A 19,585-nucleotide genomic window follows, 5' to 3' on the forward strand; every position below is an offset into this window, starting at 1 on the left:
TATCAGCACTGCAGTGAAAAATCCTGCCTCAGTAATTTGCTACAAGACTATGAATGACTTTGTCTATGCCTGAATTATTTAATTATGCAGGAATTTTGAAAATTCTGTGGTATTCCCCTTTAAATATGAGGATGTTTTGTACTATCCTGTAGAATGACTACAGATTAGCTGTCATGAACACACAATATTGCACCAATGTGACAAACAGACAGTAGCATAGGACATACAATATTTATTTAGGAACACAAACAATGATAAGTTAATTATCAGGTAGTCCACAAATATTGTGGGAATGGTATCAATACAGTCATACAGGGGAAAACTTACATGAAAACCTGTTAAGGAACATGTGATCCCAAAAGACAATTTTTGATTAGAAAACTGGTGAAAATGGGGGAAAAAAAAGTCAAATTTAAGAAGGTTTATTGATAATCAGTTCATGAAAATTACTCAGTTGCTTTCATCCTAAAAGAAACAATCAAATGAACATTAAAATATTTTTCTAATTTTATCCTTTTTAAATAAACATACATTAGAAAAGTGGATGAGACCTACCCTGAATTAGAATTTGTCTCTCTCTCCCTAACCCTCCTCTCAATGAATGCACCCAGAGAAGGGAAAGAGAGACATTTCTAAAAAAAAAAAAAAAAAAAAAAAAAAAAAAAAAAATCAGCTTGCAAAACAAGGAGCTCATGTAGAATTCCCCCCCAAAAAAGCAAGAAACTACAAAATATGATATATAGTTATATATGAATACATCATGCAAAGTGGCAAGTCTGCTTACAAACGTCATTTAGTAGTCTGGTTGTGTGTAGTTTTTAGCAGTTGGAGTTTGCCCCTTCCCAAGAAACAACAGTCTAATTAAAACGTCTCCTTCCACCTACCCACAAAAAAAAAGTAATAAAATAGTCAACCATAATTTCAAAATGTCTGTTGGTCATTGCAGGGAGCTAAAAAAAAAAAAACAAAACAAAAAACAAAAACAAAAAAAACAGTCCAGGTGTATCTAGTCAGCCTAACAGAGCTTTGACAACATCATTCATTGTGTTACTGCATGAGGAAGAGTAGCAAGGCTGATGCCCAATGTAAAATTCGGCTTTAAAAAATGTTCTGTATTCAACTAGTGAGATTCCCTGATTGGCTGAGGAAAGTCATGTGACCAGTGAGGTACAAAAAGTCCCAGTATCCAATGTAGAAAGGAAAACGTCCTATCGACTTGCTGTTACCTGTGTGTGTAAACGCGACACACCATACACATGAACGCTTGTGATGAATACTATTCAGTTAAAAAACTGCAATAACATATCTCCAATCCTCATGCAACATCAATTCATGTAATGATCTGAGTACAGAAAAGACACCAGATGAAAAGCTTGAAAGAAAATATGACAAAAGTAGTTGCTGCCTTAGGGAATATAAGTCCATCTTTCATGAAATACCAGAAATAATCCTTGGGCATGACGATCATAGTTCCATTCATATTTATCTATTGAAGAAAAAAAATAGGAAAAAAGAAAGTTGCTTTCTTTCTCGGTAATACAATGTGCGTTTCTCTGTTTTTTTTCCTTATTACCTTTCTGTTGGCTTTTCTCTACCTCACACTTTGAAATTGTCCATGTTGCTTGGTTTATTCTTGGTTGTGTCGCTCTATCCCTCCCTTTACCTCTTAAAAGGTGGAAGAGTAAAGCGAGCTCCCCCTTCTCTGGTATTGTTTCCCCATCCCTCGCCTCACCCCTCCCCTGTTCTACCCCCACCCTAATCCACCCCTGGGGGCCATGCAGTCCGGCTCCTCATCTCTCGGCCTCCATGGCCACACTGGCCTTCTGTTCGGTGGCTGCTTGTTGGTTGACTGCAGACGGCCAGCCCGGGGGTGGGTGGGCCTGTGTGGCTGGAGGCCCCTGAGTCCATAGTCCCTGCTGGCCAGCCATGGGTGGTGTCATGCCCCAGCTGACAGGAGGTGGAGGAGGTGAGGTGGCCATAGAGGCCATGCTAGGGCTGCTGCTGTTGAAGCTTTCTGAGGCCTTGAGGCGGGAGAACATGGTGAGAGCGTCAGGGAAGTTCGGGGGAGTCGCTGGTGTGTTTGCTGGAGTACACATCTGTAGGGATGAAGAGACATGCAGTCAGACAATGGTTTCCTATTTCTGGGTGCTGCATGACATCTGGTGTACATCGCCGGCTGCAATGATTATTTGACTGATCTGTAGCAATGTCCTTTCATTTCTAAAACTGGATTATAGTTAAAACTACATATATTTCTGCAAATTGAAGTTAGAATCATGTAGCTACTGAGTTTCTGTCCATGCTTAAGCATTTCTTTGTTTTCGTGAACATATAGCTCACATTCATCTACCTTTAGTTCAGGTCACATAACTCCAAAATTTGAAGAGTAAATTAGACTTTTTGGTGATCAAATTAACTTGCTACTAACATTATACGTTCCTCGTCTGTGCTCTTTATTACATCTGGAACACTTAAAAATGTCTGAACAGAATGCAACATTATAGACTAGAGGGTGGAGTTACTGTCAAGTACCACTTATAATAGTACTTGTCTATCCAGGCTACAGGCTTTTGTGAAAACACAACAGCAATAGTCAAGCATGTAAGCAAGCCATCACTGCAAATACACGCACATAAGCGCACCATGTCCATCTATTATTTTTTGCATATTGCATTGAAAATTCAAATAACAAGTTTGTCTGAAATGTCCATGCCTTGAATGTATGGAATAGGAAACAAAGAAAAAAGTGAAAAGAATTTTAAAACAATAATACATAATAATATAAGGAGAAATATTTGTTAGAAATGTTAATAAAATAATAAAATAAACTTAAGATAGGGAGGAAAAAAGTAGTTTTCTTAACCAAGCTGAGAAGTTTAACTGCAGTTGAAACTACAACACACAGCTGGGCTCAGCTCAGCTATCCCTGATGATCACGCCAACATTCCCTCCCTTCCTACACTGTTCCCCCTGTTTGTTTGGACTGATGCTCTGCTAGCGGTACTATTTCCTGTTTCTGAGCTGTGCCCTGGCATGGCACACTCTGCCCTCCCCCTCAGGCTTCCCTGCTCCACCATGACCCCACATGACCCCTCCATTGTCCTCTTTGTTCCGGTTCTCCTCTTGCCACAAATCCCTCACTTACAACAGCCCTCATGGGAGCACTCTCACAATCCCACAATGCCTTGGGGCTGTAGAACATTATTATTATCATCATCATCATCATCATCATCATCATCATCATCATCAGCAGCAGCAGCAGCAGCAGCAAAACAAACATCTTCTTGTAGGTCGTTGTGAATGTCTACTAAGTTGTTTATCTGTGCCAGCGTGCGTACAATTACTTTGTTTTCCTCTAGATCCGTTCCAGTCATTGTTCCAGACATAAGTAAGTAAAAATAGACACATTGTGTGATACAGCACTTTTGCATTCTTTTGTTTTTATAAAGTGTGTCTTCTCTGCTAAGGGCACTTGTCATTTGTGCATTCCTCACACACTTCCTGGTATCCCCTTCCGCTGGCCCTGCATTGCTATGTTAAATGTCTCCATATTATCTTACTGCTGAGGCCACATCTGCCTAGCTCAGTCACAGCCAGCACCCTGTGCCCCATCCTGTCAGCAAACTCGGCTCTCTCTGCCCACGGCACTTATCGACCCATCTGAAAGAGTATCGGCACAGAACGACCACAATCGCCCCTTTGTTGACGGTCAAAAGTCTCAAATAGACCCCACTGCATGATCCTAAGTGCTGGATGCTGATTGGCTGGAGATGCATGAAGGAATCCTGAATTTTTGAAAATCATGAAAATTTTCATCAGTTTCTTGTTGGTCAAAAGCCTCCTAAGTAAATAAATAAATAAATAAATAAAACAATTATATAAAAATAAAACAAATGATTTCCATTATCCTGAGCACTGTCCTGCAAGCTGATTGGCCAGGGAAGCATCAAAAGTTAAAAGTTAGCATCAGAAGTTAAAAAAAAACGAAAAAAAAAACCCCACTAAACAAAACAAGGCTTCAAATGACCCCATTTTATAAAGAAGGCAACATTTATTCAAAGCACTCAAATTGGGAACACATTGTGTCAGCCAAAACTGCAGGGAAGAGCTGCAGGTAACAGTTAGTGGCTCAACACAGCCTTCATACAAAGAGCAGAAGCATATGGGGATCCTCCACTTTTCAAATAAAATTAAAAACTGCTCTTCTGAGGTGGGGTGTACATAAATATGCAGCAGCCCACAGCTGTGTTGCTATGGGAATATTTGGGTTGTTAGGATAGAGGATAAATCCCTTGATGAGAAAGGAGGTCAGATTTAAGACAAGGCTCACTGTATTTGTGCTCCGTTACGGTTTATTAAATCATGTTTGGAAACATCAAACCTGCTTTCATGCCACGTTGTGGTAAACCATACTGTGTCCTGATGGTCTCCTGAACGGCTTTAGTATTGTAGCTTAGGACAAATTACATACATTTCCTGTGAAACTCGAGCTTTCTGCTGTTGATGTTCTACTGTGGCTGAGTGGACAAGGAATTTGTAAACAAATGCCATCTTATTGCATCATTTTAAAACTGGAGGTCAACGTGTGTTACCCTGCATCCAAACAAAATCACAGCAGACTCTCAACATTTCCACTGTGTGCAAGTCAAAGCAGCTGGTGTATGATATGAGTGTACACCATCAAAGTCAATATATGCTGAAATATCATGAAAACTCTTGCCAATATGAAAATTGGTACAGTCTTTTCTACATATGTAATGCGCATTAGTTTTTAATAAGACTGGGAACAAAAAACATTGTTGTATGTCTAATGTGTTGTTTTATGGTGTGTTGCTTGTGATGCTTGTATTGTGATACAGACTGTATTTAGAAGTTGTGGAGAAAATACCAGCCCTGTCGACTTCATCCTGCTGCAGTCTGTCATGTCCATAGTTGCAGGACAATGAGAAGAAGCACTTACAACCCAGATTCCAATGAAGTTGGTACGTTGTGTAAAACATAAATAAAAACAGAATACGATGATTTGCAAATCATTTTCAACCTATATTCAATTGAATACACTACAAAGACAAGATATTTAATGTTCAAATGGATAAACTTTATTGTTTTTTGCAAACATTCACTCATTTTTAATTTGATGCCTGCAACACGTTCCAAAGGAGTTGGGACAGGAGCAACAAAAGCCTGGGAAAGTTGAGGAATGCTCAAAAAACACCTCTTTGGAACATTCCACAGGTGAACAGGTTAATTGGAAACAGGTGAGTGTCATGATTGGGTATAAAGGGAGCATCCCTGAAAGGCTCAGTTGTTCACAAGCAAGGATGGGGCGAGGTTCACCACTTTGTGAACAACTGCGTGAGCAAATAGTCCAAGAGTTTAAGAACAACGTTTCTCAACGTGCAATTCATCATCTACAGTCCATAATATCAAAAGATTCAGAGAATCGGGAGAAATCTCTGCAAATAAGCGGCAAGGCAGAAAACCAACATTGAATACCCGTGACCTTCGATCCCTCAGGCAGCACTGCATTAAAAACCGACATCATTCTGTAATGGATATTACCACATGGGCTCAGGAACACTTCAGAAAACCATTGTTAGTGAACACAGTTCGTCGCTCCATCTACAAGTGCAAGTTAAAACTCTGCCATGCCAAGCAAAAGCCATACGTCAACAACACCCAGAAACGCCGCCGGCTTCTCTGGGCCCGAGCTCATCTGAGATGGACTGACACAAAGTGGAAAAGTGTCCTGTGGTCTGACGAGTCCACATTTCAAATTGTTTTTGGAAATCATGGACATCGTGTCCTCTAGGCCAAAGAGGAAAAGGACTGTCCAGATTGTTATCAGCGCAAAGTTCAAAAGTCAGCATCTCTGATGGTATGGGGGTGTGTTAGTGCCCATGGCATGGGTAACTTGCACATCTGTGAAGGCACCATTGATGCTGAAAGGTACATACAGGTTTTGGAGCAACATATGCTGCCGTCCAAGCAATGTATTTCAGAGACGTCCCTGCTTATTTCAGCAAGACAATGCCAAGCCACATTATGCACGTTACAACAGCGTGGCTTCGTAGTAAAAGAGTGCTGGTACTAGACTGGCCTGCCTGCAGTCCAGACCTGTCTCCCATTGAAAACGTGTGGCACATTATGAAGCGCAAAATACGACAACAGACACCCCAGACTGTTGAGCAACTGAAGTTGTACATCAAGCAAGAATGGTAAAGAATTCCTCCTACAAAGCTTCAACAATTAGTGTCCTCAGTTTCCAAACGCTTATTGAGTGTTGTTAAAAGGAAAGGTGATGTAACACAGTGGTAAACATGCCCCTGTCCCAACTTCTTTGGAACATGTTGCAGGCATCAAATTCAAAATGAGTGAATATTTGCAAAAAACAATAAAGTTTATCCACCTGAACATTAAATATCTTGTCTTTGTAGTGTATTCTGTTGAATATAGGTTGAAAAGGATTTGCAATTCATTGTATTTTGTTTTTATTTATGTTTTACACAACGTCCCAACTTAATTGGAATTGGGGTTGTACATCCTCATTACCATTTACAGTTTTACCAGTTTGCATGACCAGTTGGATCTATAATATAATACCATTATGAATGGGATTTGAGATTTACTATGCAAACTTTCAATAAATGTCCCTCCTTACCACAGATAACTGGAATATACAAAGAACAGAAGATGCCTTTCAGAGCACTAACTGCTCAGAGGAGGATGCGATTCATCAAGGCTCACGGAGAACAATTAAAGAAGAGGATCAACTGAATCATTGTTTTATGTTTACCCTTTCTTACATGTTCTCACTCTGTCTTGCTCAAACACACACACACACATTCTGAAATGGGTGCCTGCACCATGGTCCAAAAAAGTTAAGAAAGAAATAGCAATAGGAATTCTGTAATACTGAAGAAAAAAAGGAAATAAAAAAGTGGTGTAATCATGCTTGGGTATGAAAACAACATCCAGGAAAAGTTGGTCACCAAAACAAACAAACAAACAAAAAAAACAAACAAAAAAAAGCACCAACGTATAATCTAACACTAAGAACAACATTCCACAACAAGAACTTGCAAGGTATTTCACCATCTACAATGCATGTCATCACAAGATTAAATAAATCTAGAGAAATCTCTGTCTGTAAAGGGCATAGCTAAAGACCTTCAAAAATCAGCATGTCTCCATGGTAAAACCTGCCACATGGGTTCCGGAATACTTTGACAAAAAACTGTTAAGACACCATTCATCAGTATTGTGGTCTGATGAATAAACCATTCAGAGTGTTTATAGAAAATAATGGATGTTGTGTTCTATGAGCCAAAGAAGAAAAGAAACATCTAGATTGTTACCAGCGTAAAGTTAACTAAAATGACTGAATGAATAAATAATGGTAAACAATTCAGTTTTTGTACTGTACTCGATTTAATACAGGTCAAACTGAATTTTGTAATTATTGCTTTGTTTTTTGTTTGTATTTCACATACTGTCCCAACTACAGGCCACTCATAACATGTGTAGTGTTATGTACCAAACACAGTCATTTTCTTATTCATCCCTTTATCCCTAATTTAAACAGGCTGTTTTTGTTACTGATGTTACCTCTGTTCCGATTGGCTGCACTGTATTGGGCCTTAGGTGGTTAAGGCTAAAATATACAGAACAAACTGATATGTTTAGGTTAAAATCCTCACAGAAATTGGAAAAAAATAATCAGCAGTGATTGCTTTTTGTGGAAAGCTGCTATAATTGTTTTCCTCATGTCCTCTACTCCAATAACCTGCTACAGCCTGCAGTACCAACACTTCTTATCACTTTAAAATAAAATGGTGAGCTAACCTGCTAGGCTGAATGGGTGCTCATAGGGACTGTTTTTACAGCATGAACTTGTGAGTGAATGGTATATTTTGAGATATCAACAACATTTCTGAAGAACCTTAAACTCTTACTTCAAGAAAGCAGGGTAATTTTGTTTGTCTGTGACATGGGCCCCTTTAAGTCCAAAAGCATTATCTAAGGCCACTGAGCTCCAGCTCTGTTTGAGGGAACAGTTTGTCAGTGAGTGAAAAAGAGAGTGATAGGCTGACAGGAACATACTGCAAAGAGACAGGAATAGCACAGCGCAGACAGAGACTGGTGGGTGGAGAGTTTGAATCTGGTAATTCATTTTAAGGTGCAAGACAATCATTTGCTCAGAAGTAATGATGTTAAAAATATATATACCACACACATTATTAGACCAGCAAAAACATTCAATCTCCTGACTGTCTGTGTGTGGTTTTTATATATTTTATATATTTTACATATTAAAAAAAAAAAAAAAAAAAAAAAAATGTACTGACATTGTGGGAAAATTACAGGCCAGCATACCACACAAGGAAAAAACTTTGCAAAGTGCTCTTTACTAAAAGCTTCATGATTCATTGGAAGGATACAGCAGCTTCTTTCTGGTTACTGAAGTTAGGGTTCACTGCTTCCATAATCCCCATGAGCAGGAGTCCAGTTAATCACAGATACTAGGTAATTTGTGAGCATTTCCACTATTGAAGAGATGTGCAGTTCAGTCATCCCTCAAAAGAGTTCAATAATGCAGAGATTGATAACCGGCTCATCATTTTGATTTTTACCAGTCTACACAGGCTTTAGTAAAGCTTACTAACACTGAGATTAATAACTGATTATCACATTGATTTACCAGTCTACTCAGGCTTTAGCACGAATGACAAAGTTTCCAAAGAAGTTTTTTTAGAGTGTGCCTAATGGGCTGTGTATGAACTGTATAAACAAACATTAATGTGTTTTTAAATTTATTATTATCTTATTTATTATATTTCATTCAGTGGGTAGGAATTCTTAAAGTATTCTTCTAAAAATCTGTATTCTGGACACTGCCTTTATGAATGTAACTTGGACTGAACACAGGCACTTAATTTCTGTATTTTGAATACATATTCCCAAGACTTATATTCATTACATTCTCACCATGGAGCCTACACAGTTCTGGATGACACAGACAAAAAGTTATTAACAGCTCTGTCTGGGTTTCCTAGGTCCTGTATGATCCAAACCAAATGCTAAAGACATACTGCCATAGCAGGAAGTCTCTGACATTGTCAGTGTTCTGTCAATGGTGTTATAGACAGTTATAGCAGGCTATCTTTTTTTGGTATGTTGAGCTTGAGAAGATAATTTATTTGAAATCCACAGCTCACTGACAGGTTTATTCACATTCTGCATTGCAGACAGACAACACTCAAGTAACAAGACCCGCGAAAGAATGCAGGGGACACTATTGTTAGGCCTAGAAAATCCTTATTGTACATAAGTATGGAAAAAAATTAATTCATGTATAACCAATGTTGATGATGTCTTAATGACTAATGACTGAGAAAACTGTATAACAGAGAAAATTGAGAAATTACCATACACTTAGAAGGCCTTCTGCTGTACAGTATTTAAATATATAAGTGATTTTTTACATGGTAGTATCTACATAACGCAATGTACGCATGACCTCGTATTCTGACAAGATATAAAAAAAACAAATGAGTGTGTGTCCTTGCACATGTAGGTAAAAGATCTCTTGGTGCAAGGCTTGATTATTAACCTGGCTGTTGACACACCACAGGGGACTTCAGAGAAAAAACAATGGGTAGTTATTGTCTCTATAAGCTTATTTGGTTTTCTAAGTGGACAGTTGAAAAAATAATCTGCGAGTACACATATCTAAAGCAAGGACAAAATGTTATATTGGTATAAGCTAATGGTGGCATCAGTCAGACCCAGAATTGTGCAGTGCTTGCTAGACCAATATGCAAAGTATTAAAATCCCCAAGCTTAATGCAAAGCATTTAGGTCAAGAGTCAGCACTGCATGGTCTTTAATAAAACTATACAAATTTCAGAGGTTTTAGTACTTTGATGTGATTTTCTTTTAAAGTACCCAGATACAGTTGTGCACATGAATTTGGCCACCCCAGACCAAATTATAAAACAATCACAACCTCGGATGGATGGATGGACTTTACGGTAAAACATTAATGCATAGTTACTTTATATTTCATGAATGTCCAAAATAGAAATACTAAAATAAGTCATTATGGATTGTGCTAATTACTTTCTGAATTGGGTGGAATCCATTCATCCATCTACGCGTGCAATGCTGACTTTTGTGATTAGGTCACAGGTCAGTTTGAATCACATGGAAGAATGTCTCTTGACCATTGATATCATACAGTATTTGTGCAAGCAATGGTGCACAGTAGAATGGTGCATCCCAACTCCTGTGTCTGCTAAACCTTCCTGCAAGTCCTTGCTATCAAATGCTATCATTGCTTTTCTGGACAGCATCCATCCATCCATCCATCCATCCATCCATCCATCCATCCATCCATTCATTCATCATCTTCCGCTTCTCCGGGTTTCGGGTCGGGGGGGCAGCATCCGTGAAGCCCAGACCACGCCAGACAGCGCCTCGGGGGGATTCCGAGGTGCTCCCAGGCCAGCTGGGCAATATAGTCACGCCAGCGTGTCCTGGGTCTTCCCCGGGGTCTCCTCCCTGGTGGACTTGCCTGTGACACCCCACGAGGGAGGCGTTCAGGAGGCATCCTAACCAGATGCCCGAACCACCTCAAGTGGCTCCTCTCGACGTGAAGAAGCAGCGGCTCTACTCCGAGTCCCTCCCGGATGACCGAACTTCTCACCCTATCTCTAAGGGAGAGTCCAGACACCCTGCGGAGGAAACTCATTTCAGCCGATTGTATTCACGATCTTATTCTTTCGGTCATTACCCAAAGCTCATGACCATAGGTGAGGGTAGGAACGTAGATCGACCGGTAAATCGAGAGCTTTGCCTTGTGGCTCAGCTCTTTCTTTACCACAGCAGACCGGCAAAGAGCCCGCATCACTGCTGACCCAGCACCAATCCGCCTGTCAATCTCCTGCTCCCTTGTACTATCACTCGTGAACAAGACCCCAAGATACTTAAACTCCTCCACTTGAGGCAAGAGCTTATCCCAGACCCAGAGAGGGCTCTCCACCCTTTTCCGCCTGAGAACCATGGTCTCGGATTTAGAGGTACTGATTCTCATCCTGGCCGCTTCACGCTCGGCTGCAAACCGATCCAGCGAAAGCTAAAGTTCATGGCCTGATGTCCCTAATAGGACCACATCATCTGCAAACAGCAGCGATGTGACCTTGAGGTCACCAAACCGGACACCCTCCGTCCCCTGACTGCGGCTAGAAATTCTATTCATAAAAATTATGAATAGAATCGGTGACAAAGGGCAGCCCTGACGTAGTCCAACTCTCACTGGGAATGAGTCTGACTTACTGCTGGCCATGCGAACCAAACTCCTGCTTTGTTTGTACAGGGCCTGAATGGCTCGTAGCAAAGAGCCATGTACCCCGTACTCCCGAAGCACCTCCCACAGAATACCCCGGGGAACACAGTCGAATGCCTTCTCCAGATCCACAAAGCACATGTGGACTGGTTGGGCAAACTTCCATGAGCCCTCCAGAATCCTGGAGAGGGTGAAGGGTGAAGGGTCCAGTGTTCCATGACCAGGGCGGAACCCGCACTACTCCTCCTGAATCCGAGGTTCGACTATAAGCCGGACTCTCTTCTCCAGTACCCCTGCATAGACCTTACCAGGGAGGCTGAGGAGTGTGATTCCCCTATAGTTGGAACACACCCTCTGGTCCCCTTTTTTAAAAAGAGGCACCACCACCCCAGTCTGCCAATCCAGTGGCACCGCCCCCGATGTCCACGCAATGTTGAAAAGGCGTGTCAGCCAAGACAGCCCCACAACATCCAGAGCCTTGAGGAACTTGGGACGGATCTCATCCCCCCGTGGAGCCTTGCCACCAAGGAGCTTTTTAACTACCTTAATGACTTCGGCCTCAGTAATGGACGAGCCTATTCCTGTGTCTCCAGACTTTGCCTCCTCACTGGAGAACGTGTCGGTGGGATTGAGAAGGTCCTCAAAGTATTCCTTCCACCGCCCAATGACGTCTTCAGTTGAAGTCAGCAGCACACCATCTCCACTATATACAGTGCTAATGGCACACTGCTTTCCCCTTCTGTGTCGAATGACAGTTTGCCAGAATCTTTTCGGAGCTGACTGAGTCACTTTCCAAGGCCTCACTAAACTCCACCCACACCCGAGTTTTTGCCTTGGCGACGACTGAAGCCGCAGATCGCTTGGCCTGTCGATACCTGCCTGTTGCCTCTGGTGTCCCACAGGCCAACCATGCCTGGTAGGACTCCTTCTTCAGCTTGACGGCATCTCTCACCTGGGGTGTCCACCACCGGGTTCGAGGATTACCGCCCCAACAGGCACCTACTACCTTGCGGCCACAGCTACAGTCAGCCGCTTCAACAATGGAGGAGCAGAACATGGCTCATTCTGAGTCAATGTCCCCCACCTCCCCCGATATCTGGTCAAAGTTCTGACGGAGGTGTGAGTTGAAGATCAATCTGACAGGTTCTTCTGCCAGGCGTTCCCAGCAAACCCTCACTATACGTTTGGGTTTGTCCAGTCTGACCAGCATCTTCCCCCACCACCTGATCCAACTCACCACCAGGTGATGATCAGTTGACAGCTCAGCTCCTCTCTTTACCCAAGAGTCCAAAACACATGGCCGCAAGTCCGATGACACGACTACAAAGTCAATCATTGAACTGCGGCCTAGGGTGTCCTGGTACCATGTGCACTTATGGACATCCTTGTGTTCAAACATGGTGTTCGTGATGGACAAACTGTGGTTTGCACAGAAGTCCAAAAACTGAACACCACTCGGGTTCAGATCAGAGAGGCAAGTCCCCCAGTAGGACAATAGAGTCTCCAGGAGGAGCACTTTCAAGCACCCTTCCCAAGGACTCTAGGAAGGCTGGGTACTCTGAACTGCTGTTCGGTGCATAAGCACAGACAGCAGTCAGGACCCGTTCCCCAACCTGAAGGCGTAGGGAAGCTACCCTCTCGTCCACCGGAGAAAACCCCAACATACAGGCACCGAGTTGAGGGGCTATGAGAAAGCCCACACTTGCCCGCCGCCTCTCACCATGGGCAACTCCAGAAAAGAATAAAGTCCAGCCCCTCTCAAGGAGACTGGACCCAGAGCCCAAGCTGTGTGTTGAGGTGAGCCTGACTATATCTAGCCGGTATCTCTCAACCTCGCGCACCAACTCAGGCTCCTTCCCCAACAGGGAGGTAACATTCCAAGTTCCAAAAGCCAGTTTCAGCAACCGAGGATCAGAACGCCAAGGCCCACGCCTTCGGACACATACAAGCAGTCCTATTTTATTTGCTATTCCAGATTTCGTCTGGACTTCCACAGTTCCCCTTAACATAGCATTAATTTCTTAATGATATTTTGGACAACTTTGCAAACTTTTGATATCTAAAGAAACTTAATTTCTGGATTGTCAGCAGCTACTTAGAGAAGTCCATGGATGCTGAAAATTAGCGCAAGATCTGAAAAGTTAGAGAGTGTATTACTTTCTGGAACTGTCATGAAGGCCTTATGACTTAAGATCTGAAACTTTACAATTTACTATACATGTACACAGTTGAAATGTCCATACATTGTAAAGGGTGGCAACTTTAATTTTCAAATGGTGTATAAATAACTAAATAAATAAACAATCAAATAAATAAAATGAATAATTCTCTGATATGATTGAATATCACAGAATAATGTTAAGCATGGGCCAGTTTAGAAACCCTAAAGAGCACTCTCCGGTCTAGGTCACATAAAACACACAGCAGAAATGTTGTGTGTGTGTTGCGCACCACTACTTGTTCACACATCTGCTCTTCGCACACTCGGCCAAACCATCCACCACCGGGTTCCCTGTGTTCCGGGAAGCTGTTCTACTAGAAGCACACGCTCACACACACAGACCAAACCACTTCAGATGTGGCTCTGGCTCTGCCTGGCACACTTACCGAAAGAAGGCCATACTCAATGCCACTCCAGGGATACAAGCCAGAATGTATTGCTTGGTCTATAATAAAGCCATGAAATTTCTGAGGTTTTAGTCCTTACACATTATTTGATTTTTGATCATTTAAATAGACAAAACATCCAAAAATAAAACACCTTAGTTCTAACAGTAATTTACAGTGTGCTTAAACAGTGACCATGTACGTGTACACAGTGACAATTCTGTGTGAGATATAAAAATGCAGACGTGTATAGAGCTGCCATCACATCAATACTCACCCCCCCACTTCTCCTTTTTACACCACTTGAAAATGCTACTTGCCTTGACATGGATGAAGAGACTAATAGAAATGTCCCAAAATACCTTCTAATTAAATGTTATTACATTAAAGTAAATTAAGAATACCTTTCCTTATCCTATAAAAATACCATTTCATAGACTTTAACAACAGCAATGGTGTACATATTGCTGTAAAGACACCAAGTACTTGGTCTATGACACCGTCATAACAAAAACTTTTTTAGCAGTAATTCTACACTTCAACATGTACCTGACGTATTTTGTACTAATGCATCACGCACTCTAGATTTTCCATCCATCCATCCATTTTCTAAGCTGCTTCTCCGTCAGGGTCGCGGCTCTAGATTTTCCATTTGCTCAAATTGCCAGCCTCTACGAGACATAGCAACAAATGTGCTCTTTATTACATTAACAAAATACAATATCTATGGTCAGGCCAATTTATTACTCCAGACTCTGTTCCACAACATGGTTTAGGTTAGGTTTATACTAGACTAGGCCCTAAACAGCCCAATTCTGACCTTGTGTGTCATATGTTTCTATGAAATCCAACTCCTGCTTTGGCCACACCCAGAAAGAAACCACATATTTAAAGTTACGAGAACCTTCACATCACCTTCTTTTCCATCCTTTATTCCTTTACCCAGGCTGCCAGGAACACAGTCTTTTATCCTTTTTTATTGTCTTTTTTAAATTAAATTTAACAAGAGACTAAATACCTTTGAGCCTTTAGCATTTTTAGTGAATAGTTATTAGCTTGAAGACTTATGTTAAAGAGCCTCTTCAGTATGTTTCAGAAATAATCTGTAAATGTGTAAAACTGCAAATAAGAAGGTATGAGCTCTTTACACTCCCTTAAATTAATCCATGTTAATTAATCCAAATTAATTAATACAATCTGTTTTTCTATTTTACCACATATTTTTAAAAGCCACATAAATCTACCTTAAAATGCTTTTATACAAATTTGATAGCTCTAATATTCCAAATCTACTAGTAAACTATGCACTATTGCAATAGTACAATGTCATTAATTTCTTGAACTTTGTCCATTGAGGGGAACTTACATTATTTAAATTATGCCATTTAATGTAGTTACATTGTTTGAACACCAACATTTGCAAGCGACCAATCAACAACTGCAACCCTGCAACACTCCTCCTGCCTCCCATTGTCATGTATCGTTAGTAGGTAGTGCAACAACACAATTACAATTCAAAACATAGTGAGAAATCATGCACCCAGTATCAGGTTGAATCATGGGCTGAGTGTACTGTTATACCTCTACTTATTATTAAATAACTGATATAAATTATTTACTTTTACTATGAAAGTAGTATTTCATTTATATGAATATGAGAGTGATAAAGTGAAGTGTGAGCATTAGAGTTCAAAGGGTTAATGTAGGTAAAAATGTACTAGGAAAAAAAAGAGACAACTTAAAAAAAATCACAGTATAACAGGATAACATTTTGAGCCGATTTGCATATTCATTGTTAACTGCACACATAAAAATTTTATTTTTAGTAAGAGCTCTTTTAACTGTGTGACAGTATTGCCATAGTAATACGGTCATAAACATTCATTGTATTCATAAGGGTGAGAAGGACATTTGAATTTTCAACCCCGCTCTCAAAACCTTTACTTAATTCATCCATCAATGGACTGGGCCATGGTCATACTTCCTATTTGAGGCCTTTGCAATGTGTGCGTAAGATAGGTGTAATGGTGGTGGGCTGCGAGTTGCCATGACCAGCAGTGGACACACCACACCTTCATCTCTTCAGTGCTCCATAATCTCCCAGCATGCAACTCAATTCATGCAGTAATGTAAAGTGATAATGAACTAATCTTAAGAGAAAATGAGCAGCGAAAATGCTTAGTTCTGCTAGCTATTGAGCTTATTGGAGAGTAGCAATGCTCTTGCTTTCACCATCATAAAATATGGTCCTTCATATTCAATTCTGAATAAAATCTCTCAAAGCTCCATTTTACAAGTATTTGTAAGTTAGTAACTTCCTCTAATCTAATTCTTTTTTGTGTTGGCGCTCATTGGGAGTTTTATCATCAATACTTTCAGCCCCTTCACAGCTGCATAAAATATAGTGTAATGTCAAAGAGTACAGTGGTATCTACAATACTGCAAATTCTCTTTCATGCACTTAAGGCCAAAGTGACTTAAGGGACCACTTGCAGCCTCAGTTCTGTCAATCAGAAGAAGTGTGTCAGTGCTGCAGAAATTCTGGAGCAAAGTGGATTAGGACTGTATAGCTAAGCAACACTGATAAGCTGGAGGGGGTTGGCTACCATGCAGCAACCGCAGGCCTATGCTTCAACTGAATACAGCCAAACTGTACAATGCTAGACAATCTGTTCTGCGTTTAGCTTTGAATGAGGGTCTGCAGATGCCCTTAGATAGAGGCTTCTAAAAAGGCTTCTTTCAAAAAGGCCTCAGACCTAGAACAGCCCATATGCTAAGTAAAGCTAAGCAAAGCTGCTATAACACTTACAAAGGAAAGTACTTTATCAAAGTTTGTGGCATAAAACCAAAGGGCTGTCTTCAAACACTGATTTATGAGCACCCCATATTTTATGCAAAAAAATTAACGGACTGAAAGGATTTAATGAAACAGCTTTAGTGTGTGTTTTTAGGCCAGGGTAAGAATGTTTTAGTACTGTATAAGACAAAACAAGTTAATATGGATTAAGAATAAAGAGAGATGTTCAATTAACAAAAGAACAGATTTAAAATTAGGATGCACCTAATTTTGATGCTGATATCAGATATTTTTCATGTACATATCTGCTGATGCCGATATACAAACATCTATGTACACACACAAATCAGGACAAGATACACCTGGATTAGCATTATGGAGAAATACAGCACATATTTGCATAGGGTTATATGCATAATCAATATAATTAGTCAAATTTATTTATGCAGGAATTTTAGCATTGTAGCTATGCGTCACTCTTCTGGAATACAGTAAATGCATCCTCAAATAGCAGTGTGAATTATCTGTAAAATCAAAAGACCAGAGTACACAGTCAGGACAAAACAGGAACATTATAATGTTTGAACATTGTAATGTTTGTTGTTGTGTAGAATGTTAAGAAAAGAACTTGAAAGTAAAACCAACTAGAGTGAAAAGGAAGAGAACATTCTAATGTTCTACAATCAAATTTGAGTATGGCACACCACACTCTGTTTGTGTTTAGTTCATTTTACTTCTGAACATAAGGATAAATGCAAACATTAGAATGTTTGTATTTATTCCATTAATGTACTCTGACCTTCTGAGTTGATGGACAAGTTTGGTAATATTTGATAATGCATTAACAATCCAATATCGATATATTTTGCAAAAACAATTATCAGCCAATACCAATATACTTCCAAAGTCATTGTGCATCCTTATTTAAAATAATTGACAGTGCAAAACAATCAATTATATATCTCAGTAAAAGGAATACTATAATAATAGGAGTGTATCACAATGGCCAGCTACAATAGGGCACCACCATTTGCAATGTACTGAGAGTGAGATGTTCGAGAACGCAGATGAACGATACTGTGACTCTAAACAAAGACTGTGTGTGCTGCCTCAGTGGACATGCTCTGCAAAAGCCAACACATACTGTGGAGCTGCGAATAAAATCAATGCTGTCCATCTGCACATGGAGCCAGGACCACCTTCCAAAACATAAACACTGCTCAATTCTGTACAGCATTTAACGTTAAAGGTTCCTTTAACTAAATGGAAAGCTAAAAATGATGATCATAGAGCTATATCACGCAAACATTAAACTAAGTGACAAATCGCAGACAAATTTATAACACGAGTCTACACGAGAGCACGATTTCATTTTACTAACGTTGCTTCTGTCCACTACAGTAACAGCAGTATGAACAGGGCCGACTGTGTTTATTTCTGGAAGCCCCGTGTCTCCGCAACATGGCCGACATATACAATGTTATTGTTACTTGGATAGGACTCTTTCTTCTCAGTCAAGCCGTGACAAAATGAAAATCCCACATGGCTAATGGGAAACCATTTTGAGACAGGCGATCTGCTAAAATGAACTATAAAAACAAAAGACTGTAGCTCTGTACTCACCATTTGATGGTGGTGACCGTAAGGAATATTAGTCTCTTGAAAAAAGGCACTGAGGGCTGTCTGAAACGAGAAAGCACAATGCTATGTTAAACACACATATAATATATATATATATATATATATATATATATATATATATATATATATATATATATATATATACACACACACACACACACACACACACATCACATATATGCTATGAAAAGCGTAATTTTAAGCTTCATTTGCATTACATAAGACAACTGAAGTTGTCATATAACGTTATACATGTTTGTAATTCTTCATGGAGCAGAGCACTGTCTTGCATCATAGCAGGCTAAATAAAGTAAAACAAAACGCCAGCACATTCATTATGGCGTTGGTAAGGAGCTGTTTGCTGGTATAGCCCAAGTAATCTGTGAGAGAAAGACAGCGACCACGATGTCCGTTTTTATTGCATAATAGCACTGCAAGCTAGAACGGTGTGTCACGGGGAAGGATTATAGTATTTAATCTAGAGTAAAGTTAAACTGGATAGCAGCCAGTGCAGACTATTCTCGTTGTGGTTTACTATTGCTACGTGCACTGTCTCTGATTGACGACAAAACCAATGAAAATAAAGCAAACGTGTAACGTTAGAGAAAACGAGAGTTTGATAATCCGGCTTCGTTTCCGTGGCAGCGAGGCCCACCAGCGCTAAACTGTTAAACATAGCATAAACATTACGGGCAAAACCAAACCAGCTTTCTCACCTCAAACTGCCAATGTGCCGCTTGCAAAAGCTGCTTCGCCTGATCTGCCGCACATCCAGCTGTCAGGACGAACTGGTTTATCATCACTTGATGTTTAAGTTCATCCATGTCTGCCGGAGTTTATGTCCGAGCCACGGGCAGCACTGTGTTTGCCTGGGATGCAATTTTTTAGAGATTGTATTTCTCCCTTTTCTCTTTCAGTCGTCCACCATTACAGCCGGCTGAGCAAACACAAATATTTACTGTAGGGAGCCTAGTGTCCTGAGCGCCCTCTGATTGACACAGCTGAGCGGCCAATAGCAACACATTAGAGGTGGTGGGAAATGTATGCCGCATAATCCCTTTTTTGTTATGCCGGTGACGGAACTGATTTACTCTAAATTACCCACTCATCCCGAATGTGTGTCTTGATATATGTGCACAGTTTAATTAGAGAGATATACACGATCACCGTTTTGACATTTCCAGCAGGCAAGC

General features: G+C 40.5%; 1 protein-coding gene across 1 annotated transcript; it reads right to left on the reverse strand.

The window, feature by feature from the left end:
• Nucleotides 1-212: 212 nt before the first annotated feature.
• Nucleotides 213-19,368, reverse strand: ubald1a (UBA-like domain containing 1a). The gene is made up of 3 exons (XM_017705518.2): nt 19,109-19,368; nt 18,375-18,434; nt 213-2,096 (listed from the first exon to the last, which is right to left on the reverse strand). The coding sequence occupies exons 1-3, from the start codon at nt 19,214-19,216 to the stop codon at nt 1,791-1,793; spliced, it is 474 nt and encodes a 157-aa protein (XP_017561007.1). The 5' UTR covers nt 19,217-19,368; the 3' UTR covers nt 213-1,790.
• Between the last annotated feature and the right edge of the window lie 217 nt (nt 19,369-19,585).

The sequence above is a fragment of the Pygocentrus nattereri genome, chromosome 13 (assembly GCF_015220715.1).
Source record: "Pygocentrus nattereri isolate fPygNat1 chromosome 13, fPygNat1.pri, whole genome shotgun sequence".
Taxonomy (NCBI): domain Eukaryota; kingdom Metazoa; phylum Chordata; class Actinopteri; order Characiformes; family Serrasalmidae; genus Pygocentrus; species Pygocentrus nattereri.